The 26,512-nt window shown below is 40.8% G+C and overlaps 3 protein-coding genes across 3 annotated transcripts; all 3 read right to left on the bottom strand.

Moving 5' to 3' along the window:
• Positions 1-4,434: 4,434 nt before the first annotated feature.
• Positions 4,435-5,848, bottom strand: LOC150013661 (olfactory receptor 1J4-like). Its single transcript, XM_090275259.1, has 3 exons — positions 4,949-5,848; positions 4,680-4,719; positions 4,435-4,520 (listed from the first exon to the last, which is right to left on the bottom strand). Exons 1-3 carry the CDS (start codon positions 5,846-5,848, stop codon positions 4,435-4,437), a joined length of 1,026 nt encoding a protein of 341 aa, XP_090131385.1.
• An 8,103-nt stretch (positions 5,849-13,951) lies between these two features.
• On the bottom strand, positions 13,952-14,894 carry LOC150013660 (olfactory receptor 1J4-like). Its single transcript, XM_090275258.1, is given in 2 exon segments — positions 13,952-13,993; positions 13,995-14,894. Coding segments are annotated over 2 exon segments (942 nt in total).
• A 7,065-nt stretch (positions 14,895-21,959) lies between these two features.
• On the bottom strand, positions 21,960-22,946 carry LOC150013659 (olfactory receptor 1J4-like). The gene has a single exon (XM_090275990.1). The coding sequence runs from the start codon at positions 22,944-22,946 to the stop codon at positions 21,960-21,962; it is 987 nt and encodes a 328-aa protein (XP_090132116.1).
• Between the last annotated feature and the right edge of the window lie 3,566 nt (positions 22,947-26,512).

Raw genomic sequence — 26,512 nt, 5'->3', positions numbered from 1 at the left:
AAATGAAAACTGCATCACAACAGCCAAAAACAGAAGCTAGGGAATCGAAACAAAGACAAACTAAATAGGCAACGAGAGTGGAAAAAGAACTATAGGTATGGAGAACATACAGGGGGGAGGTCAGCAGAGAGGGGGAAGGGGGAGAGGAAGATAGATGATACAGGAATTAAGAAGCATAGTAGGAGGGAATGGAATAGAGGGGAAGAGGTTGAGAAGAACTATATGCACAACCAATAGACATGGACTAAAAGGCGGGCACATCTGAAGGGAGCGGGGCCACAGGGTGGAGGGGAGCAGAAGGAAGGGAAATTGGGACAACTGTAACAGCAAAATCAATAAAACATATTTTTTTAAAAAAAGATTCTCTCTTTATCTTTAACCTTTGGCACTTTAATTATGATGTCTCTTGGATTGGGTCTCTTTGCATCTATATTGTTTGGGACTCTCTGTGCTCCTAGACTAGCATGTCTATTTCCTTCACCAAATTAGGGAAGTTACCTTGAGTTGTTTTTGCAAAATGGGTTTGCAATTTCTTGCTATTTGTCTTCTTCTAGCACCACACATGTGAATGTTGAAACACATAAAGTTCTCCCAGAGGCTCCTTACACAACCGTGATTTTTTTGGGGGGGTGGGGGGATTCTTTTTTCTTCTAGTTGGTTTTTACATCCCTATGTTTCAAATCATTGATTTGATTCTCAGCTTCATCCACTCTAATATTGTTCCCCTGTAAATTGTTTTTTATTTCAATTAGTGTATCCTTCATTCCTGACTGGATCTTTTTTGTGCTGTTGAGGTCCACACTAAGTTTCTTAGCATACTTATAACTAGTGTTTTGAACTCTGCACATGATAGATTGTGTAACTCCACATGGTTAGTTCATTTTATGAGGTTTTTTTCTGTTCTTTAATTTGGGCCATATTTCTTTGTGTCCTCATTTTGGCAGCCTCCCTGTGTTTGTTTCTATGTAGAGCTGCTATAACTCCCTGTCTTGGTAGCATGGCCTAGTGTCGTAGGTGTCCTGTAAGGCCCCATAGCACAGCTTTCCCTATCACCCTAACTGGGTTATTGAGGTGCACCCTTCGTGTGGCCTAAGTACACCCTCCTCTTGTAGATGAGCCTTTATTTATGTTGGCAGGTCAATGGAAGAGATTTACCCAGGCCAATCAGCTGCAGGGGTTGGCTATGACCACTGGCCATCAACTTTTGCCCTTCCTGGAGGATCCGCTGTGCAGGAACAGGGTGATGAAACTCTGATGTAGTCTGTAGTCATTCACTGGGTGCACAATCACTGGGGTTTCTAGGATGATGCAGGACAAAGTTAGTCACCACCTGTGTTCTTCCTGGGGCCACCCTGCATGAGTAATAAAGCAATCTGACATGGCTGCTACCTGTGCTGGACTTGGAGGTTCCCACAAAAAGCCAAGCTGTGAACCTAGGCTGACTGCTACTACTGCTAAGCTTGGGGCCATTTAGCAAAAATATAGGTGGTGGGGGCTCACTGAAGCTAGCTGTTGCTTGTTTGAGTGGATTGAGGCAGTTGTGAAGCATTAGCCAAGACCAGCCATTCATATAGAAAAGCAACTGTCATCAGCTTGGGTGGGCCCATAAGTAGGGTGGAACAGAATCTCAGGGGATCTCCAGGACAGGGAAAGAAGTGTTAGCCAGGTCGATGGAGTCTCAGATATGGCACCCACCTGCCAGCTCTGTGGCTCTGTGGGTAGAAGGCTTAGAAAAGGAACAGTGACCTCTGCCTACCTTCTGTCTGGGAGAAAGCTGTCCTACAACATTTGCCTTGGTGTCAAACACTTCAGTTCTTCCCAGTATGCCACAGGTGCCTTTCAAGCTGCTACCCTGGTGCTGGAGCTCAGAGAGAGTGAGCCTAAGACTGTGTGGGAGTTATTTAAGAGGACCTTCTAGGGACTCCAGAAGTTTCTTCCGTCACTTAATCCCCACTGGTTTTTGCAGCCTGAAGTTCTGGGGACTTACCTTCCTAACACTGGAGCGCTGTTCTGGGGGGGGCCTGGTGTCAGGTTTGAAGTCCTCATTCCCATGATATACCTCCGAAATTTTTATCTACCACATGTGGATGTAGAACAAGCCTGTTCCACGTCTCCACCTCTTCTACCAGTCTGGATGGATGTGTTTTCTTTAATTCCACAGTAGTCGAACTTCTATTCAACTCAATTTCTGACAGTTATGAATGATGACTGTTGTATATTTTAGTTGTAATTTTGATGTGGCTGTGCAAGGAGGAGAGCCTTGTATACTGATGCCGCCATCTTGACCATATTGGTGATCCTTATATGACAAAATCATCGCAAATGTAGTAGCCAAATGGTATTTTTCTAAGTCTGTTATTTCTCCTATGTTTATTAGTTGTGTTTTTTTATAAGAAAAAAGTTACCCTTATTCCCCACTCTTTGTTTTTTATTTGTTTATATATTTATGGACTCCTGGATTTTTACTTCTCTGAGTTATAATCCATTACTGTAGTTTTTTATTTTGAAGCTTTAGGCGTGTTTATTGTTTACAAGGATTCTAAATAATATCAGTGAAGCCGACTGGGGAATATATAGAAAAGAAACACAAGAAGTAAAATTTAGAAACTAAGAAACTAAAAAAATGTTTACTCCTGGGGTGGGTCAGGAGTGGAACACCATGAATGGGGGTTGGTAAGAGTATAGATAATAATATATAAGATAAATTTCCATCTATTTATAATTTTAAAACTCATGGGTTTGAATTGATATCTCCATGTCTAGTTTGACACCATACAATTTTCTGCAGCTTCTCCTTTTCCAACACACAGTCTCTTTCCCACAACAGTGAGGAGTCACTGCCTTTTCCTCAATGTTTACTTACCTGCTGAATTTTTGGACATGGGAAAAATTTCAGAATCTTGAACTCATACCACTGTTCATGACATATTAACTACATGCAGCCTAAGACTTTGTTTCCATTTTATGTTTAATTGTGAGAGTAGATAGACAAAATTCTGGGTTCAAGAATTGCTAGAGTACTTATTTTATTTTTCTCTTTAGTCTAATATGGTATAAATTTAAGATACAGTTAGGTTCACTTGTCTTCTTTATGCTATTTTGCTCTATACACCACCTCGTCTATTTATTTTCTAGCGGCAAAAGACAACATAGTCATAACTATACTAATAATTATAAGCATCTCCCATCTCTTCTATCCACCTCCTCTAGGTGAACCATCTCATTAGTGTCTGATTTAGTCGTCCTGTGTTTCTTTTTGCCCAAATGGGCCGATTATGCATACTTTATTTCCCCTTCATTTTTATATAAATTTCAAAGCTGTACGTGCACTTCTGCACATAGCTTTTTTCCCATTTAACAATATATCCTGATATATCTCCATATTGATTTACATATATTTTCGTTTTTATTTTTTCACAGTTGCAAAATACTCTATTTCAGTGATGCTCTACAGAGTATACTTTAGGAGTCCTAGAATGAAATATTAATGTTGAGTCTCCTAAGTGCCATGAATTGTGTATCTCAAACGGCACAAATGTTCAATATCATGTTTTGTATTTTAAACTATGACTTAAAAATTAAAAAGAACCCTGGCTGGTGTGGCTCGGTGGATTTGGCATTGGCCTGCGAACCTAAAGGTCACAGGTTTGATTCCCAGTCAGGGCACATGCCTGGGTTGCAGTCCAGGTCCCCAGTTGGGGCATGTGTGAGACCACCAATCGATGTATCTCTTGCACAACGATGTTTCTCTCCCTCCCTCTCCTTCTCTATAAAAAGAAATAAATAAAATCTTTAAAATTTTTAAAGAGAAAGTGAAAGTAATCTCTGCATACAGCACAGACAAGAATTATAAAATAATAGTAATGTGTGAAAATAATAGAGGAATTATGAAATAAGAGTATATAAAATTTTCCAAAGGGAGGAAGACACGAGAGAATAAATGTGAAACAGATGTATCACATAATTATACGGAAGATATAAATTCAACTTTATTATGATTACATTAGATGTCACTAGATAAATAGCTCCAGAAAAATAATAATTGTTGCTATACATAAAAAGAACAAAATCCAACTTTACATACACTATTAACAAAGGACACCTCACTGACACTGTGGACACAGAAAGTCTAACGTGACAGAAAATAAATGCCATGTTAAATTTAACATGAAAAGCTGCATCTTTACCAGATATCCTATAGCAATATCTGTATCAACATCTGTATATACATCTATGTCTACAGATATGGATATAAGGCGTCAACATTAATATGAGAAGTAGATGAGTTTATAAGGCAGGACACATGGCTACAAATATCTCCTAAATTTAAATGAAATAGTGTGCTGTTAAATGCATTTTTTAAAAGTCTGTCTCTCTTTTGTTAAAAGTCTTTCTCTGTAGCACATGCAACTTTTCATAGTGTAATTATTCTGATCATGGCTGATTGCAGTGCACCAACATGATGTCATCGAATGTGAGTTGGGAAGACGTGCTCACAATCAGCGTGAATCCAACAAAAGCTAGCATAAAAGAATCAGTTCAAAAAAAAAGGAAGTTCACCAGGAGTGGATCATGATTTCAGACCAGTGTGTCCTCATAACACGGCATAAAAATACATGAGTAAAAATCGTCATATCTTAATGGAGAAAAAGACAAATTCATAATTATAATTGTGCTACATGTTTCACAAATGATTTTGCTTATAATAAAAGATAATGTACAAGGGAAAATATTAATTAAGAATAAAGAATATCAACAATCCAAGAAGCAAACCTGACCTAGCTGCCATATTAACAGCACTTATACATGACAACGGAATGCAAATGCTATTAAAGTTATATGGAAATGTCAACCACACAATAATGTTGGGACATGTACCTCACTGTGCTCCTGTAGTAAGAGGATTTAGTGATTGCCACCTAAAGAAGTTAACCCTATTGACAAACATTTCTAAGGCCTGTTTTATATCTCTGTTCCTCAGGCTGTAGATGAAGGGGTTCAGCATGGGGGTAACAACCATATACATGATCGAAGCAATTATGTATTCGGAATCCCATGATGAGGGCAAGAAGTAAACACCAGCAATTGTCCCATAGTATAAAGACACCACAAAGAGATGGGAGCCACAAGTAGAGAGCACTTTCAAGAGTCTCTTAGTGGAGGGTACCCTTAGGATGATAGTCCCTATACGGAGATATGATCCTAAAATAATAACCAAGGGCAAGAATACAAGCATTCCTCCCACAATGAAGATGACCTGCTGATTGAGGGAGATATCTGAACAGCTCAGCTTCAGGAGCACAGCGATGTCACAGAAGAAGTGGGTGATGGTATTGTCAGCACAGAAGGACAGTCTGACCAAGAGGAGGATGTTCAACAGGGCATTGCCACAGGAGACAATCCAGGAGGCAGCCACCAGCAGAACACACAGCCCCTCCCTCATGATGGTGGTGTAGTATAGAGGGTGACAGATGGCCACATACCTGTCATACGCCATCACACCTAGAAGGAAGTCATCAAGGCCACCAAAAACTATGAAAAAATACAACTGAGAAATGCATCCCACATAGGGGATGGATCGTTGCTGAGTCTGCATGTCCATAAGCATCTTTGGGACAGTGACAGATGACAGAGAAATGTCAGAGAAGGCCAAGTGGCTGAGGAAGAAGTACATGGGCGTGTGCAGGCGAGAGTCCAGCCTGATGAGCAGGATGATGAGCAGGTTGCCCAGCACCGTGGTCAGGTACATGCCCAGGAACAGGGCGAAGAACACGCCCCGCTGCTCCTGCCGGATGGGGAGCCCCAGGAGGAGGAACTCAGACACGCTGCTCTGGTTGTCCCTCCTCATGGTCCTCCTCTGTCAGCTGGGGACAAAGGAGGTTTGGGAATCTTCAGGATCCTAGAAATACAACCAGGACCATCACATCTCATACTGTGGGAAAACCATGAATATTTTTCTTTAATTTTAATTGTTTACACTTCTGCAGTTTTCCAATGTTTTTCACTTTTCCTGCCTCCCCCTTCCCTCAGGCCATCACCACACCAGGGTTCAGGCATATATGTTCCTTGGCTAATCCCTTTGCTTCTTTCCTCCACTCCTTCCCTCGCCCTATTAATTTCTCACACCTGTGGATGCCTGTATCCTCAGTCTATCCAAGTCTGGTTCTAGGAGAGCATTGCACCCCTAAAGCCGCCAACAAAACTTCATTGCACAGAAGCAGGGAGGCACTGTTTCATTCAGCCATTATTCATTGAACATTGAGTCTGTGTCAGAAACTCTACTAAGGGCTGAGATGCAGCAGGAACAAGAAAAGCAAGGTCTCCCCCCTTCCGTGAGTTGAGAACTTAATGAGCATGAGGGATAATTTCTGCACCTGTCCAGAATCAAACCATAATAATTCACTGTGGCAGAACTGGAAGATGAGTCCAGAAAACTGGGATCAGTTTTTGTGCCTTAAAGTAACGTGACACTGCAGTGCTGAGGCGCCATTGTTGGAGTGATGTCACACTCCGCCTGTGAACCTGCCAGGCTCCATTGACTTTTAGCTGTAAAGTCAGGGACACTCCAGTAATGGGTGACCATTTAAAGCCATTTGATTCCAGAATAGCTACAAAATCAGAATAGTCCACAAACTATCTTTCACAATAATGCTCACCATCTTTGGGTCATAAACACTGTGTTAAACACTAAGTTAAGGGCTTTATCTACCTTTTATAATTAAATCCAACAACAGCCTTACATTCCCGGACCTAAAACTCTTCACACCTATAGTAAGAATGAATGTTCTTTCCCCATTCTATTAGCTGTTAGGAAACAGAAACCTAAGTGATATAAATCTTATATGCATATATAAACTGTATGTATTGCCATTTTCTATAGGTTAAAAATATAAAATATGTTTTAATAGTGTCAATAATATCATCATAACTCTGTATAGTGGCATGTGGTTATTAGACTTATTGCAGTAATAGTTATTTAAATGTTGAATCACCATATTGTACACACCTGAAATTAATGCTATATTGTATATCATCTATGATAAGAATGAATTTAAACAAAAAAATTATCAGATGTGCAGGTCAGTCTACTATGTCTGAATGATCAAAGCCTGGACTCTTAACTAGTACCCATGGAAACCTCCACCATCATCGAGAGACCCTATGTTACTTAAGGGTTGCAAGAAGTTCAATGTTTTCTTAGATTCCTACTTTCACTCATTGATCTGTTTTTCAATTAACGGAAGACCCTTACATTCATTTTCATTTTTTCTAAAATACATATTTATTGCACACCCAGCCACACACTCACTACATAAGCATCACACACACTCTTACTAATAATGAGAGGCTTGCTTCCGCCCCTTCTGACCCATCCCCATCCTGGGAGAAGGCAAGCAGCATGCGGCCATCAGTCTATTCAATCACAGGCACACTTGTTGAACCACCATCAACACGCTTTGTACATGGTCACACAACATGGTAACATACAGAAAACAAACAAACAATACACCTTCCTGCTCACACACCAGTGTGTCACCCACTGACACAGCTCGCACATGCAGCAGCACACACTGCTGAGCGGAGGTGTGAGCCCTCTCTGACCTGACCTTGGCTCCTGTGAGGTCAGGCATCTTCCTGCTCAGCAGCAGAGCCAACAGTGTCACTCTTGATGCTCAGCAGTGACGCAAGTCCTTTTGACCACAGGCATGAATCAGCAGTCCCGGATCACATGCCAGGAGGCTAATAACTTGGTCCCCGTGTGCTACAACAGGGCCCAGGTTAAGTCTAACTCAGGAAAAAAGTCAGGCTGTTAGTCAGATACATAGCACACGCATGTGCACGCATAAGCCACTATCAAAGAGCACATACATAAGCATACACAATACATGCAGACACACACACACAGTCATGGACATCAGTCTCATCTATGAATCAACAATCACGCGGTTAGATTCGTCCCCAAGTGCAGATTTCCAGCCCCTCTGACCTGTACCCATCCTTGGTGAGCTCAGACACCTTCTGCTCCAGACTGCTGCCCAGTTCCTTAGGTTTTCCTTAGGACGTCTCACAGCCACACAATTGGAAGAAATATCTGGGGCCTTGGCACTTCTACAGACTTTCATTTTCCTTAACCAGCGCCAGAGAAATGACTCAAAAGACAACACTTCCTTACTAATAAGAGACTGAGACACCAAGTCCCCAAGCTTCTGGCTAATTTCTGCGTGCCCTTTGGGGAGCTTGTGTCCAAGAGCCAGAGGGACTGGAGTCCTAGGGGACAGTGTCCCTGATTCTACTGATGCCCTGGACTCCTTTCTTCTTGGGCATTGTGCCAGGTGGGACAATGGATTTTCCAAATTTTATTTTGATATGATTTTAAAGGTATAGAAACGTTGTAAAAATGATATCAAGAATTCCTGGAAAGGCCTCACGACATTCCCCAATGGTTAACTTTTTAATATGTTTACCTTCTGTGTTCACGTACATATGTTTGTATGTATGTATGTGTCAGGCTTATATTTTCAGCAGATATACCCCAAGGCATATTATTAGAAGACATATGATATTAATATTTCTACTTACTAGTGTTTGAATCCTTATCAATTGACTATAGTGCTGTCTCCCAGGTTCTCTACTGTAAAGTTACTATATTTTTTGAAGTTAATATTTCAACCTGGTAAATACTGGGTATCATTTGGGTAGTTATTTTGATAATATATAAATGTAACTTTTTCCTTATTAACATTTCACCCACTGTATTTAACATTCATTGGCAATTCCTTAATTTACTTTCTTTTTTTAAATTATATTTTATTGATTATGCTATTACAATTGTCCTAATTTTCCCTTTGCCCCCTTCCACCCAGCAAACCTCACTTTCTCAGGGAATCCCCACACCATTGTTCATGTCCATGAGTCATGCATATAAGTTCTTTGGCTACCCCATTTCCTAGCCTGTACTGTACATCCCCATGACTGTTCTGTAAGTACCTATTTGTACTTCTTAGTCCCCTCACCTCTTCACCCATTCCCCCACACCGCCCTCCCATGTGGCAACCGTCAAAATGCTCTCTGTATCCATAATTCTGTTTCTGTTCTTGTTTGCTTAGTGTGTTTTTTAGATTTCACTGTTGATAGATAAGTATTTATTGCCATTCTATTGTTCATATTTTTGATCTTCTTCTTCTTAAATAAGTCCCTTTAACATGTCATATAATATTGGTTGGGTGATGATGAACTCCTTTTTTTTTTGTCTGGGAAGCTCTTTAACTGCCCTTCGATACTAAATGATAGCTTTGCAGGGAGAGCAATCTTGGCTGTAGGTCCCTGCTGTTCATGACTTTGAATATTTCTTGACAATCCCTTCTACCTTTCAAAGTTTATTCTAAGAAATCAGCGGACAGTCTTACGGGAACTCCCCTGTAGGTAACTAACTTCTTTTCTCATGCTGCTTTTTAGATGGTCTCTTTATCTTTAACCTTTGGCACTTCAATGATGATGTGTCTTTGAGTGGGCCTCTTTTCATCCATCTTGTTTGGGACTCTCTGTGCTTCCTGAACTTGCATGTCTCTTTCCTTCACCAAATTAGGGAAGTTTTTTTGAATTGTTTTTTCAAAACAGATTTGCAATTTCTTGCTCTTTCTCTTCTTCTGGTACCTCACATGTGAATGTTGAAACATTTAAAGTTGTCCCAGAGGCTCCTTACTCTATCCTCATTTTTTCTTAAATTATTTTTTCTTCCTGTGGTGTTTTTTTGCTTCTTATGTTCCAAATCATTAATTTTATTCTCAGCTTCATCCACTCTACTATTGTTCCCCTGTAATGTGTCCTTTATTTCAATTAGTGTATCCTTCAGTTCTGACTGGATCTTTTTATGCTGTTGAGATCTTCACCAAGTTTTTTGAGCATCCTTATAACTAGTGTTTTGAACTCTGCATCTGATAAATTGCATGTCTCCATTTCGTTAGTTCTTTTTTGTAGTATTTATCTGTTGTTTAATTTGGGCCATATTTCTTTGTCTCCTCATTTTGGCAGCCTCCCTGTGTTTGTTTCTATGTATTAAGTAGAGCTGCTATGACTCCCTGTCTTGGTAGCATGGTCTAATATCATAGGTGTCCTGTAAGGCCCAGTAGCACAGCTTCCCCTATTACTCAAGTTGGGTTATTGAGGTGCACCATTTGTGTGGCCTCAATAGTAGTTGAGCTTTGATTTCTGTTGGCAGGTCAATGGGAGGGATTTGCCAAGGCCAGTCACATGCAAGGGCTGGCTGTGACCACTGACCACCAGCTTCTGCCCTTCCTGGAGGATCCGCTGTGCAGGAACAGGGTGATGATGCTCTGATGTGATCTGTAGCCATTTACTGAGTGCACAGGCTCTGGGTTTTCTCAGATGGTGTAGGACAAAGTTAGCCACCATGTTCTTCCTGGGGCCACTCTGCATGAGTTATAGAGCAATCTGACATGGCTGCTACCTGTGCTGTGAACCTAGGCTGGATACTGCTAGTGCCAAGCCTGGGGCCACTTAGCAAGAGGTATAGGTGGTGCGTGCTCACTGAGGCTACCTGTTGCTTGTTTGAGTGGATTTGGGAAGTTGTGAAGCATGAGCCAAGACCAGTCATTCATATGGAAAAGCCACTGTTAACAGCTTGAGTGGGCCCATAAGTAGGGTGGATCAGAATCTCAGGGGATCTCCAGGACAGGGAAAATAGTGTTAGCCAGGTCTATGTTGTCTCAGATATGGCAACCACCTCCCAGCTCTGTGGCTCTGTGGGTAGAAGGCTGAGAAAAGGAACAGTGACCTCTGCCTACCTTTCTGTCTGGGAGAAAGCTGCCCACAGCTTTTCCCTTGTGTCACACACTTTAGTTCATCCCAGTATGTCACTGGTACCTTTCAAGCAGTTACCCGAGTGCTGTTGCTCAGACAGAGTGAGCCTAAGACTGTGTGGGAGTTATTTAAGAGGACCTTCTTGGCACTCCAGAAGTTTCTTTCCTCAACTCAATCCCCACTGGTTTTTGCAGCCTGAAGTTATGGGGACTTATCTTCCTGACACTGGAACCCTGGGCTGAGGGCCCTGATGTCAGGCTTCAAGTCCTCGTTCCCATGATATCCCTCCTAAATTTTTATCTACCACATGTGGATGTAGAACAAGCCTGTTCCACATCTCCACCTCTTCTACCAGTCTGGATGGATGTGTTTTCTTTCATTCCGCAGTTGTCGAACTTCCATTCAACTCAATTTCTGACAGTTATGAATGATGATTGTTCTATATTTTAGTTGTAATTTTGATGTGGCTGTGCAAGGAGGAGAACCTTGTATACCTATGCCACCATCCTGGCCATACGGGTTATTCTTATATGACAAAATCATCGCAAATGTAGTAGCCAAATGGTAATTTTTCCAACTCTGTTAGTTCTCCTATGTCTATTAGTTGTGTTTTCTCATAAGAAAGGAGTCACCCTTATTCCCCACTCTTTGTTTTTTGTTTGTTTATATAATTATGGACTCCTGGATTTTTAATTATTATTCTCTGAGTTATAATCCATTACTATAGTTTTTCATTTCGAAGCTTTAGGCGTGTTTATTATTTACAAGCATTCTAAATAATATTAGTGAAGCCAACTGGGGAATATATAGAAAAGAAACACAAGAAGTAATAACTAGAAACTAAGGAAGTAAAGGAATCTTTACTTATGTGGTGGGCCAGGAGTGGGACACAAGGAATGGGTGTTGGTAAGAGTAAAGATATTAATATATAAGATAAATTTCCATCTATTTATAATTTTAACACTCGTGGGTTTGAACTGATATCTCCAGGTCTAGTTTGACACCATACAATTTTCTGCAGCTTCTCCTTTCCCAACACACAGTCCCTTTCCCACAACAGTGAGGAGTCACTGCCTTTTCCTCAATGTTTACTACCTGCTGAATTTTTGGACATGGGAAAAATTTCAGAATCTTGAACTCCTACCGCTGTTAGTGACACATTAACTACATGCAGCCTAAGACTTTGTTTCCAGTTTATGTTTAATTGTGAGAGTATATAGACAAAATTCTGGATACTTATTTTATTTTTTCTTTAGTCTGATTATGGTATTAATTTAAGATACAGTTAGGTTCACTTGCCTTCTTTACGCTATTTTGCTTAATGCACCACCTCGTCTATTTATTTTCTAGTGGCAAAAGACAACATAGTCATAACTATACTAATAATTATAAGCATCTCCCATCTCTTCTATCCACCTCCTCTAGGTGAACCATCTCATTAGTGTCTGATTTAGTCTTCCTGTGTTTCTTTTTGTTCAAATGGGCAGATTATGCATACTTTATTTCCCCTTCATTTTTATATAAATTTCAATGCTGTACGTGCACTTGTACACATAGCTTTTTTTTCCATTTAACAATATATCCTGATGTTACTCCATATTGATTCATATATACTTTTGTTTTTATTTTTTCACAGTTGCGAAATACTCTATTTCAGTGATGTTTTATGCAGTGTACTTTAGGAGTCCTAGAATGAAATATTAATGTTGAGTCTCCTAAGTGCCATGAATTGTGTATCTCAAATGGCATAAATGGTCAATATCATGTTTTGTATTTTAAACTATGACTTAAAAATTAAAAAGAACCCTGGCTGGTGTGGCTCGGTGGATTGAGCACTGGCCTGTGAACCTAAAGGTCACAGGTTCGATTCCCAGTCAGGGCACATGTCTGGGTTGCAGTCCAGGTCCCCAGTTGGGGCATGTGTGAGACAACCAATCGATGTATCTCTCGCACAGCGATGTTTCTCTCCCCGTCACCCTCCTTCCCCTTCTCTATAAAAAGAAATAAATAAAATCTTTAAAATTTTTAAAGAAAAAGTAAAAGTAATCTCTGCATATAGCATGGACAAGAATTATAAAATAATAGTAATGTGCTATTAATAATAGAGGAATAATGAAATAACAGTATATATAATTTTCCAAGAGAGGAAGACATGAGAGAATAAATGTGAAACAAATGTATCACATAATTATACGGAAAATATAAATTCAATTATATTATGATTAGATTAGATGTCACTAGATAAGTGGCTCAAGAAAAATAATAATTGTTGCTATATATAAAAAAAATAAAATCAAACTTTACATACACTATTAACAAACGACACTTCACTGACATTGTGTACACAGAAAGTCTAATGTGACAGAAAAGAAATGCTTATAAAATTTAACAAGAAAAGGTGCATCTTTACTAGATATCCTATAGTAATATCTGTATCAATATCTGTATATACATCTATGTCTACAGATACAGATATAAGGCATCAAAATTATTATGAGAAGTAAATGAAATATTGAGGCAGGACACATTCCTAGAAACATCTCCTAATTTTAAATGAAATAGTGTGGTGTTAAATGCACTTTTTTAGGTCTTTCTCTCTTTTGTTAAAAGTTTTGTTCTGTAGCACATGCGACTTTTCATAGTGTAATTATTCTGATCATGGCTGATTGCAGTGCACCAACATGATGTCATCGAATGTGAGTTGGGAAGACGTGCTCACAATCAGTGTGAAGCCAACAAAAGCTAGCCTAAAAGAATCAGTTCAAAAAAAAAGGAAGTTCACCAGGAGTGGATCATGATGCCAAACCAGTGTGTCCTCATAACACGGCATAAAAATACATGAGCAAAAATGGTCATATCTCAATGGAGAAAAAGACAAATTCATAATTATAATTATACAACATGTTTCACAAACGATTTTGCATATAATAAAAGATAATGTACAAGGGAAAATATTAATTAGGAATAAAGAATATAAACAATCCAAGCAGCAAACCTGACCTAGCTGACATATTAGCAGCACTTATACATGACAATGGAATGCAAATTCTATTAGAGTTGTATGAGAGATGTCAACCACACAATTTTGTTAGGAGATGTACTTCACTGTTCCTGACTGCAGTAAGAGGATTTAGTGATTGCCACTTAAAGAAGTTAACCCTATTGACAAACATTTCTAAGGCCTGTTTTATGTCTCTGTTCCTCAGGCTGTAGATGAAGGGGTTCAGCATGGGGGTAACAACCATATACATGACCGAAGCAATTATGTATTCAGAATCCCATGATGATGGCAAGAAGTAAACACCAGCAATTGTCCCATAGTATAAAGACACCACAAAGAGATGGGAGCCACAGGTAGAGAGCACTTTCAAGAGTCTCTTAGTGGAGGGCACCTTTAGGATGATGGTCCCTATGCGGAGATATGAGCCTAAAATTATAACCAAAGGCAAGAATAAAAGAATTCCTCCCTCGATGAAGATGACCTGCTGATTGAGGGAGATGTCTGAACAGCTCAGCTTCAGGAGCACAGCAATGTCACAGAAGAAGTGAGTGATGGTATTGTCAGCACAGAAGGACAGTCTGACCAAGAGGAGGATGTTCAACAGGGCATGGCCACAGGAGACAATCCAGGAGGCAGCCACCAGCAGCACACAAAGCCTCTCCCTCATGATGGTGGTGTAGTGTAGAGGGTGACAGATGGCCACGTACCTGTCATACGCCATCACAGCTAGAAGGAAATTGTCAAGACCGCCAAAAAGTATGAAGAAATACAACTGAGAAATGCATCCTACATAGGGGATGGATTGTTGCCGAGTCTGCATGTCCATAAGCATCTTTGGGACAGTGACAGATGACAGAGAAATGTCAGAGAAGGCCAAGTGGCTGAGGAAGAAGTACATGGGCGTGTGCAGGCGAGAGTCCAGCCTGATGAGCAGGATGATGAGCAGGTTGCCCAGCACCGTGGTCAGGTACATGCCCAGGAACAGGGCAAAGAACACGCCTTGCCTCTCTGGCCGGATGGGGAGCCCCAGGAGGAGGAACTCAGACACGCTGCTCTGGTTGTCCCTCCTCATGGTCCTCCTCTGTCAGCCGGGGACAAAGGACGTTTGGGAATCTTCAGGATCCTAGAAACACAGCCAGGACCATCACATCTCATACTGTGGGAAAACCATGAATTTTTCCTTTAATTTTAATTGTTTACAATATTACAGTTTTCCATGTTTTTCACTTTTCCTGCCTCCGCCTTCTCTCAAGCCATCACCACACCAGGGGTCAGGAATATATGTTCTGTGGCTAATCCCTTCGCCTTCCTTCTAGCACTGCTTCCCTCCCCCTATTAATTTCTCACACCTGTGGATGCCTGCATCCTCAGTCTATCCCAGTCTGGTTCCGGGAGAGCATGGCACCCCTAAAGCAGCCAACAAAACTTCATTGCACAGAAGCAGGGAGGCGCTCATTGTTTCATTCAGCCATTATTCATTGAACATCGAGTCTGTGTCGGAAACTCTACTGAGGGCTGAGATGCAGCAGGAAAAAGAAAAGCAAGGTCTCCCCTTCTGGGAGCTGCGAACTTGATGAGCATGAGGAATAATTTCTACACCTGTCCAGAGCTAAGCCATAATAATTCACTGTGGCAGAAATGGAAGACGAGTCCAGAAAACTTGAATCAGTGTTTTTGCCTTAAAGTAACGTGACACTCCAGTGCTGAGGCACCATTGTTGGAGAGATGTCACACTCCGCCTGTGAACCTGCCAGGCTCCATTGACTTTCAGCTGTAAAGTCAGGGACACTCCAGAAATGGGTAACTATTTAAAGCCATGTGATTGAGAATAACTCCGAAATCAGAGTAGTCCACAAACTGTCTTTCACAATAATGCTGACCATCTTGGGGTCATAAACACTGTGTTGAACACTAAGTTCAGGGCTTTATCTACCTTTTGTAATTAAATCCAACTTCAGCCTTACATTCCCAGGCTAAAAAATTCTTCACACCTGTAGTAAGAATGAATGTTCATTTCCCCCTATATTAACTGTTAGGAAACAGAAACATAAGTTATATAAATCTTATATGCATATATAAACTGTATGTATTGCCATTTTCTATAGGTTAAAAATACAAAATACTTTTTAATAGGGTCGATATCATTGTAACCCTATTGTGACATGTGGTTACTAGACTTACTGTGGTAATTGTTATTTAAATGTTGAATCACCATATTGTATACACCTGAAACTAACACCATATTGTATATCAACTATAATAAGAATAAACTTACAGGAAAAAATCATCAAATATGTAGGTCAGTCTACTATGTCTGCATGATCAGAGCCTGTGCTCTTAACTAGTACACATGGAAACATCTCCCATCATTGGGAGACCCTGTGTTACTTTAGGTTTGCAAGTAGCTCAATGTTTTCTTAGATCCCTACCTAGATAGTTCCATTCATTTATATGGATCTGTTTTCCAGTTTTCAAAGACCCTTACATTCATTTTCATTTATTCAAAAATACATATTTATTACACTCCCAGCCACACACTCACTGCATAAGCATCACACACCCTCCTACTAATAATGAGAGGCTTGCTTCCACCCCTTCTGACCCATCCCCATCCTGGGGGAAGGCAGGCAGCATAGGGCGGTCAAGCAGATTCAGTCACAGGCACACTCATTAAACCACCACCAACACACTTTGTACATGGTCACACAACATGGTAACATACAGAAAACAAACAAAAAATGCACCTTCCTGCTCACACTCGAGTGTGTCACCCACAGACACAGCTCGCACATGCAGCAGCACACACTGCTGAGCAGAGGTGTGAGCCCTCGCTGACCTGACCTTGGCTCCTGTGAGGTCAGGCATCTTCCTGCTCAGTAGCAGAGCCAACAGTGTCACTCCTGATGCTCAGCAGTGACGCAAGTCCTTTTGACCACAGGCATGAGTCAGCAGTCCCGGATCACATGCCAGGAGGGTGATAACTTGGTCTACATGGGCTAAAACAGGGCCCAGGTTAAGTCTAACTCAAGAAAAAGTCAGGCTTTAGATACATGGCACACATATGTCCACGCATAAGCCACTATCAAAGGGCACATACATAAGCATACACAATACAGGCAGACACACACACACAGTCAGGGACTTCAAGTCTCATCTAGGAATCAACAACCAGGCAGGCAGATTTGTCCCCAAGTGCAGATTTCCAGCCCCTCTGACCTGTACTCATCCTTGGTGACTTCAGATACCTTCTGCTCCAGACTGCTGCCCAGTTCCTTAGGTTTTCCTTAGGACGTCTCACAGCCACACAATTGGAAGAAATATCTGGGGCCTTGGCACTTCTACAGACTTTCATGTTCCTTAACCAGCGCCAGAGAAAGGACTCAAAAGACAACACTTCCTTACTAATAAGAGACTGACACCAAGTCCCCAAGCTTCTGGCTAATTTCTGCGTGCCCTTTGGGGAGCTTGTGTCCAAGAGCCAGAGGGACTGGAGTCCTAGGGGACAGTGTCCCTGATTCTACTGATGCCCTGGACTCCTTTCTTCTTGGGCATTGTGCCAGGTGGGACAAAGGATTTTCCAAATTTTATTTTGATATGATTTTAAAGATATAGAAACATTGTAAAAATGATATCAAGAATTCCTGGAAAGGCCTCACGACATTCCCCAGTGGTTAACATTTTAATATGTTTACCTTCCGTATACATGTACATATGTTTGTATGTATGTGTGTGTCAGGCCAATATTTTCTTATTATTATTTTTTCTTCCTGTTGTTTTTGCTTCCTTATGTTCCAAGTCATTGATCTGATACTCAGCTTCATCCACTCTATTATTGTTCCCTGTCAATTGTTCTTTATTTTAATTAGTGTATTCTTCATTTCTAACTGGATCTTTTTTATGCTGTTGAGGTCCCCACTAAGTTCCTTAGCATCCTTATAACCAGTGTTTTGAACTCTGAATCTGATAGATACATATCTCCATCTGGTTAGTTCTTTTTCAGAAGTTTATATCTGTTCTTTAATTTGGACCATATTTCTTTGTCTCCTCATTTTGGCAGCCTCCCTGTGTTTGTTTCTATATAGAGCTGCTATAACTCCCTGTCTCTGGTAGCATGGCCTAGTGCCATGGGTGTCCTGTAAGGCCCTGTAGCACAGCTTTCCCTATCACCCAAGTTGGATTATTGAGGTGCACCCTTCGTGTGGCTGAGTACACCCTCCACTTGTAGATGAGCCTTCATTTCTGTTGGCAGGTCAGTGGAAGGGATTTACCCAGGCCAATCAGCTGCAAGGACTGGCTGTGAACACTGACCACCAACTTCAGCCCTTCCTGGAGGATCAGCTGAGCAGGAACAGGGTGATGATACTCTGATGTGGTCTGTAGTCATTCACTGGGTGCACAATCACTGGGTTTTCTCAGATGGTGCAGGACAAAGTTAGCCACCACCCGTGTTCTTCCTGGGGCCACCCTGCATGAGTTATAGAGCAATCTGACATGGCTGCTCCCTGTGCTGTGAACCTAGGCTGGATACTGCTAGTGCCAAGCCTGGGGCCACTTAGCAGGAGGTATAGGTAGTGGGAGCTCACTGAGGCTAGGTGTTGCTTGTCTGAATGGATTTGGGAAGTTGTGAAGTATGACCCAAGACCAGCCATTCATATGGAAAAGCCACTGTTAACAGCTTGGGTGGGCCCATAAGTAGGGTGGAACAGAATCTCAGGGGATCTCTAGGACAGGGAACGATGTGTTAGCCAGGTTGATGGAGTCTCAGATATGACACCCACCTGCCAGATCTGTGGCTCTGTGGGTAGAAGGCTCAGAAAAGGGACAGTAACCTCTGCCTACCTTTATGTCTGGGAGAAAGCTGTCCCCCAACTATTGCTTTGGTGTCACACACTTTAGTTCCTCCCTGTATGTCACTGGTGCCTTTCAAGCTGCTACCACAGTGGTGCAGCTCAGAGAGAATGAGCCTAAAACTCTGTGTGAGTTATTTAAGAGGACCTTCTTGGGACTCCAGAAGTTTCTTCCCTCAACTCAGTCCCCACTGGTTTTTGCTGCCTGAAGTTATGGGAACTTATCTTCCTGACACTGGAACCCTGTTTTCGGGGGGCCTGGTGTCAGGCTTGAACTTCTCACTCCCAAGATATCACTCCTAAATTTTTCTCTAGGATACGTGGATGTGGACCAGTCTTTTCCAGAACTCCGCCTCTTCTTCCAGTCCAGACAGATGTTTTTTCTCTAATTTCGTAGTTGTCAAACTTCTATTCAACTCAGTTTCTAACAGTTATGAGTGATAATTGTTCTATATTTTAGTTGTAATTTTGATGTGGTTGTGCAAGGAGGGGAGCCGTGTATACCTATGCTGCCATCTTGACCACACTGGTGATTCTTATATGGGAAAATTATCCCAAATGTAGTGGCAAAATGGTAATTTCTCTAATTCTGTTATTTCTCCTATGTTTATTAGTTGTGTTTTCTCATTAGAAAGGAGTTACCCTTATTCCCCACTCACTTGTTTTCTATTCGTTTATATAACTATGCACTCCTTGATTTTTACTTATTAATCTCTGAGTTATAATCCATTACTGTACTTTTATATTTCGAAGCTTTAGGCGTGTTTATGGTTTACAAGCATTCTAAATAATATCAGAGAAGACAACTGGAGAATATACATAAAAGAAACACAAGAAGTAAAAATTAGAAAGAAATTAAAGGAGCCCTGGCTGCTTGTAGCTCAGTGGATTGAGCATCGGCCTGTGAGCCAAGTGTCACTGGTTCGATTCCCAGTCAGGGCACATTACTAGGTTGCACATCAGGTCCCCAGATGGGGGCTCGAGTGAGAGGCAATCACACAGTAGGAAAAAAAAAAAAAAAGAAATTAAAGGAATGTTTACTCATGGGGTGGGTCAGTACTGGGACAGAAAGAATGGGGGATGGGAATGGTATACATCTTGATACATAACATATAAATTTCCATCTATTTATAATTTTAAAACTCATGGGTTTGAATTGGTATCTCCAGGTCTAGTTTGACATCATAAGTATTTTTGCAGCTTCTTCTTTCCCAACACACAGTCCCTTTCCCACAACAGTGAGGAGTCACTGCCTTTTCTTCAGTGCTTACTTACCTGCTGAATTTTTGACATGGGAAAAAGTTTCAGAATCTGGAACTCCTACCACTGTTAGTGACACATTAACTACATGCAGCCTAAGACTTTGTTTCCAGTTTATGTTCAATTGTGAGAGTATGTAGACAGAATTCTGGGTTCAATAGTTACTGGGGTACTTATTTTATTTTTCTCTTTGGTCTAATATGGTATTAACTTAAGATACACTTAGGTTCACTTGCCTTCTTTACCCTATTTTGCTTTATGCACCACCTCGTCTATTTATTTTCTAGCGGCAAAAGACAACATAGTCATAACTATACTAATAATTATACTCAACTCCTATCTCTTCTATCCACCTCCTCTAGGTGAACCATCTCATTAGTGTCTGATTTAGTCTTCCTGTGTTTCTTTTTGCTCAAACGGGCAGATTATGTATACTTTATTTCACCCTCATTTTTATATAAAATTTCATTGCTGTACGTGCACTTGTGCACATTATTTTCTTTCCCTTTAACAATATATCCTGATGTTTCTCCATATTGATTCATATATATTTTTGTTTTTATTTTTTCACAGGTGCAAAATACTCTATTTCAGCGATGTTGTATAGAGTATACTTTACGAATCCTAGAATGAAATATTGGTGATGAGTCTCCTAAGTGCCATAAATTGTGTATCTCAAATAGCTCAAAAGTCAAAGTCATGTTTTGTATTTTAAGCTGTGACTTAAAAATTAAAAAGAACCCTGGCTAATGTTGCTCAGTGGATTGAGCACTGGCCTGTGAACATAAAGGTCACAGTTTCGATTCCCAGTCAGGGCACATGCCTGGGTTTCAGTCCAAGTCCCCAGTTGGGGCATGTGTGAGGCAACCAATCGATGTATCTCTCGCACAACGATGTTTCTCTTCCTCTCTCCCTCCGTCACCTTCTCTATAAATATTAACAAATAAAATCTTTTAAAAATTTTTTATAAAAGTAAAAGTAATCTTTGCATATAGCACGGAGAAGAATTATAAAATAATAGTAATGTGTGATTCATAATAGAGGAATAATGAAATAACAGTATATATAATTTTTCAAAGGGAGGAAGACACGTGAGAATAACTGTGAAACAGATGTATCACATAGTTATATGGAAAATATAAATTCAAATATATTATGATTACATTAGATGTCATTAGATAAATAGCTCCACAAAAATAATAATTGTTGCTATACATAAAAAGAACAAAATCCAACTTTACATACACTATTAACAAAGGACACCTCACTGACACTGTGGACACAGAAAAGTCTAACATGACAGAAAAGAAATGCCATGTAAAATTTAACATGAAAAGCTGCATCTTCACCTGATATCCTATAGTAATATCTGTATGTATATCTGTATATACATCTATGTCTACAGATACAGATATAAGGCATCAACATTAATATGAGAAGTAGATGAAATATTAAGGCAGGACACATTGCTAGAAATATCTCCTAATTTTAAATGAAATAGTGTGCTGTTAAATGCATTTTTTAAAAAGTCTGTCTCTCTTTTGTTAAAAGTCTTTCTCTGTAGCACATGCGACTTTTCATAGTGTAATTATTCTGATCATGGCTGATTGCAGTGCACCAACATGATGTCATTGAATGTGAGTTGGGAAGGCGTGCACACAATCAGCGTGAAGCCAACAAAAGGTAGCCTAAAAGAATCAGTTCAAAAAAAAAAGGAAGTTCACCAGGAGTAGATCATGATGCCAAACCAGTGTGTCCTCATAACACGGCATAAAAATACATGAGTAAAAATGGATATATCTCAATGAAGAAAAAGACAAATTCATAATTATAATTATACAACATGTTTCATAAATGATTTTTCTTATAATAAAAGATAATGGACAAAGGAAAATATTAATTAGGAATAAAGAATATAAACAATCCAAGCAGCAAACCTGACCTAGCTGACATATTAGCAGCACTTATACATGACAATGGAATGCAAATTCTATTACAGTTGTATGAGAGATGTCAACCACACAATTTTGTTAGGAGATGTACCTCACTCTGCTCCTGACTGCAGTAAGAGGATTTAGTGATTGCCACTTAAAGAAGTTAACCCTGTTGACAAACATTTCTAAGGCCTGTTTTATGTCTCTGTTCCTCAGGCTGTAGATGAAGGGGTTCAGCATGGGGGTAACAACCATATACATGACCGAAGCAATTATGTATTCGGAATCCCATGATGAGGGTAAGAAGTAAACCCCAGCAATTGTCCCATAGTATAAAGACACCACAAAGAGATGGGAGCCACAGGTAGAGAGCACTTTCAAGACTCTCTTAGTTGAGGGTACCCTTAGGATGATGGTCCCTATGCGGAGATATGAGCCTAAAATTATAAACAAAGGCAAGAATAAAATCATTCCTCCCTCGGTGAAGATGACCAACTGATTGAGGGAGATGTCTGAGCAACTCAGCTTCAGGAGCACAGTGATGTCACAGAAGAAGTGGGTGATGGTATTGTCAGCACAGAAGGACAGTCTGACCAAGAGGAGGATGTGCAAGAGGGCACCGCTACAGGAGACAATCCAGGAGGCAGCCACCAGCAGCACACACAGCCCCTCCCTCATGATGGTGGTGTAGTGTAGAGGGTGACAGATGGCCACGTACCTGTCATACGCCATCACAGCTAGAAGGAAGTCATCAAGACTGCCAAAAAATATGAAAAAATACAACTGAGAAATGCATCCCACGTAGGGGATGGATCGTTGCTGAGTCTGCATGTCCATAAGCATCTTTGGGACAGTGACAGATGACAGAGAAATGTCAGAGAAGGCCAAGTGGCTGAGGAAGAAGTACATGGGCGTGTGCAGGCGAGAGTCCAGCCTGATGAGCAGGATGATGAGCAGGTTGCCCAGCACCGTGGTCAGGTACATGCCCAGGAACAGGGCGAAGAACACGCCCCGCTGCTCCGGCCGGACGGGGAGCCCCAGGAGGAGGAACTCAGACACGCTGCTCTGGTTGTCCCTCCTCATGGTCCTCCTCTGTCAGCTGGGGACAAAGGAGGTTTGGGAATCTTCAGGATCCTGGAAACACAACCAGTACCATCACATCTCATACTGTGGGAAAACCATGAATTTTTCCTTTAATTTTAATTGTTTACACTTGTGCAGTTTTTCCATGTTTTTCACTTTTCCTGCCTCCCCCTTCCCTCAGGCCATCACCACACCATGGGTCAGGACTATATGTTCCTTGGCTAATCCCTTCGCCTTCCTTCTAGCACTGCTTCCCTCGCCCTATTAATTTCTCACACCTGTGGATGCCTGCACCCTCAGTCTATCCCAGTCTGGTTCTAGGAGAGCATTGCACCCCTAAAGCAGCCAACAAAACTTCATTGCACAGAAGCAGGGAGGCACTCATTGTTTCATTCAGCCATTATTCATTGAACATCGAGTCTGTGTCGGAAACTCTACTAAGGTCTGAGATGCAGCAGGAACAAGAAAAGCAAGGTCTCCCCTTCTGGGAGCTGAGAACTTGATGAGCATGAGGAATAATTTCTACACCTGTACAGCGCCAAAACATAATAATTCACTGTGGCAGAAACGGAAGACGAGTTCAGAAAACTGGAATCAGTGTTTTTGCCTTAAAGTAACGTGACACTCCAGTGCTGAGGCACCATTGTTGGAGAGATGTCACACTCCGCCTGTGAACCTGCCAGGCTCCATTGACTTTCAGCTGTAAAGTCAGGGACACTCCAGAAATGGGTAACTATTTAAAGCCATGTGATTGAGAATAGCTCCGAAATCAGAGTAGTCCACAAACTGTCTTTTTCATAATAATGCTGACCATCTTGGGGTCATAAACACTGTGTTGAACACTAAGTTCGGGGCTTTATCTACCTTTTGTAATTAAATCCAACAACAGTCTTACATTCCCAGGCTAAAATATTCTTCACACCTGTAGTAAGAATGAATGTTCTTTCTCCCCTATATTAACTGTTAGGAAACAGAAACATAAGTGATATAAATCTTATATGCATATATAAACTGTATGTATTGCCATTTTCTATAGGTTAAAAATACAAAATACTTTTTAATAGGGTCAATAATATCGTCGTAACTCTGTATTGTGACATGTGGTTACTAGACTTACTGCGGTAATTGTTATTTAAATGTTGAATCACCATGTTGTATACACCTGAAACTAACACCATATTGTATATCAACTATAATAAGAATAAACTTACAGGAAAAAATCATCAAATATGTAGGTCAGTCTACTATGTCTGCATGATCAGAGCCTGTGCTCTTAACTAGTACCCGTGGAAAACTCTTCCATCATCGGGAGACCCTGGGTTACTTTAGGGTTGCAAGTAGTTCAATGTTTTCTTAGATCCCTACCTAGATAGTTCCATTCATTTATATGGATCTGTTTTCCAGTTGATGAAGACTCTTACATTCATTTTCATTTATTCAAAAATACATATTTATTGCACACCCAGCCACACACTCACTACATAGCATCACACACCCTCCTACTAATAATGAGAGGCTTGCTTCTGCCCCTTCTGACCCATCCCCATCCTGGGGGAAGGCAGGCAGCATAGGGCAGTCAAGACTATTCAGTCACAGGCACGATTGTTGAACCACCACCAGCACGCTTTGTACATGGTCACACAACATGGTAACATACAGAAAACAAACAAACAATACACCTTCCTGCTCACACACCAGTGTGTCACCCACAGACACATCTCGCACATGCAGCGGCACACACTGCTGAGCGGAGGTGTGAGCCCTCTCTGACTTGACCTTGGTCCTGTGAGGTCAGGCATCTTCCTGCTCAGCAGCAGAGCCAACAGTGTCACCCCTGATGCTCAGCAGTGACGCAAGTCCTTTTGACCACAGGCATGAGTCAGCAGTCCCGGATCACATGCCAGGAGGCTGATAATCTGGTCTACATGTGCTAAAACAGGGCCCAGGTTAAGTCTAACTCAGGAAAAATGTCAGGCTGTTAGATACATAGCACACATATGTGCACCCATAATCCACTATCAAACAGCACATACATATGCATACATAATACAGGCAGACACACACACACAGTCACAGACTTCGAGTCTCATCTATGAAACAACAACCACGCAGGCAGATTTGTCCCCAAGTGCAGATTTCCAGCCCCTCTGACCTGTACTCATCCTTGGTGAGTTCAGTCACCTTCTGCTCCAGACTGTTGCCCAGTTCCTTAGGTTTTCCTTAGGACGTCTCACAGCCACACAATTAGAAGAAATATCTGGGGCCTTGGCACTTCTATAGACTTTCATTTTCCTTAACCAGCTCCAGAGAAATGACTCAAAAGACAATACTTCCTTACTAATAAGAGACTGACACCAAGTCCCCAAGCTTCTGGCTAATTTCTGCGTGCCCTTTGGGGAGCTTGTGTCCAAGAGCCAGAGGGACTGGAGTCCTAGGGGACAATGTCCCTGATTCTACTGATGCCCTGGACTCCTTTCTTCTTGGGCATTGTGCCAGGTGGGACAAAGTATTTTCCAAATTTTGATTTTGATGTGATTTTAAAGATATACAAATGTTGTTAAAATAATATCAAGAATTCCTGGAAAGGCCTCCCAACATTCCCCAATGGTTAATATTTTAATATGTTTACCTTCTGTGTGCATGTACATATGTTTGTATGTACATATGTTTCAGGCCAATATTTTCAGCAGATATATCCCAGGGCATATTATAGAAGACATATGATATTAATTTTTGTATTTACTGGTGTTTAAATCCTTGATCAACTCACTACAGTGCTGTCTCCCAGGTTCCCTACTGTAAATTTACTACTTTTTTGAAGTTAATGTTTCAACCTGGTAAATACTGAGTATCATTTGGGTAGTTATTTTGATAATATATAAATGTAACTTTTTCCTTATTAACATTTCACCCACTGTATTTGACATTCATTGGTGATTCCTTTTTTTACTTTCTTTTTTCAAATTATACTTTATTGATTACGCTATATAGTTGTCCTTATGTTCCCTCTTTGCCTCCTTCCACCCAGCAACCCCACCCCCTCAGGGAATCCCCACACCATTGTTCATGTCCATGAGTTATGCGTATAAGGTCTTTAGCTACACAATTTCTTATATTGTACTTTACATCCCCATGGCTATTCTGTAACTACTTACTTGTACTTATCAACCCCCTCACCTCTTCACCCATTTTCCTACAACCCCTCCCATCTGGTAACCATCAAAATGCTCTCTGTATCTGTGATTCTGTCTCTCTTCTTGTTTGCTTAGTTTGTTTTTTAGATTCTATTGCTGATAGATAAATATTTATTGCCATTCTATTGTTCATAGTTTTGATCTTCTTTTTAAATAAGTCCCTTTAACATTTCATATAATAATGGTTGGGTGATGATGAGCTCCTTTATTATTATTTTTTTTTTTTGTCTAGGAAGCTGTCTAACTTCCCTTTTATACTAAATGATAGCTTTGTTGGGTAGAGCAATCTTGGCTGTAAGTCCCTGCTTTTCAGTACTGAATATTTCTTGACAATCCCTTCTAACCTTCAATGTTTCTTCTGAGAAATCAGCA

This window comes from Furipterus horrens, unplaced genomic scaffold, assembly GCF_987537825.1.
Source record: "Furipterus horrens unplaced genomic scaffold, mFurHor1.1.pri manual_scaffold_4, whole genome shotgun sequence".
NCBI lineage: Eukaryota > Metazoa > Chordata > Mammalia > Chiroptera > Furipteridae > Furipterus > Furipterus horrens.
Note: the sequence above shows the minus strand (reverse complement) of the source record. Positions and strands in the feature narration are given on the sequence as shown.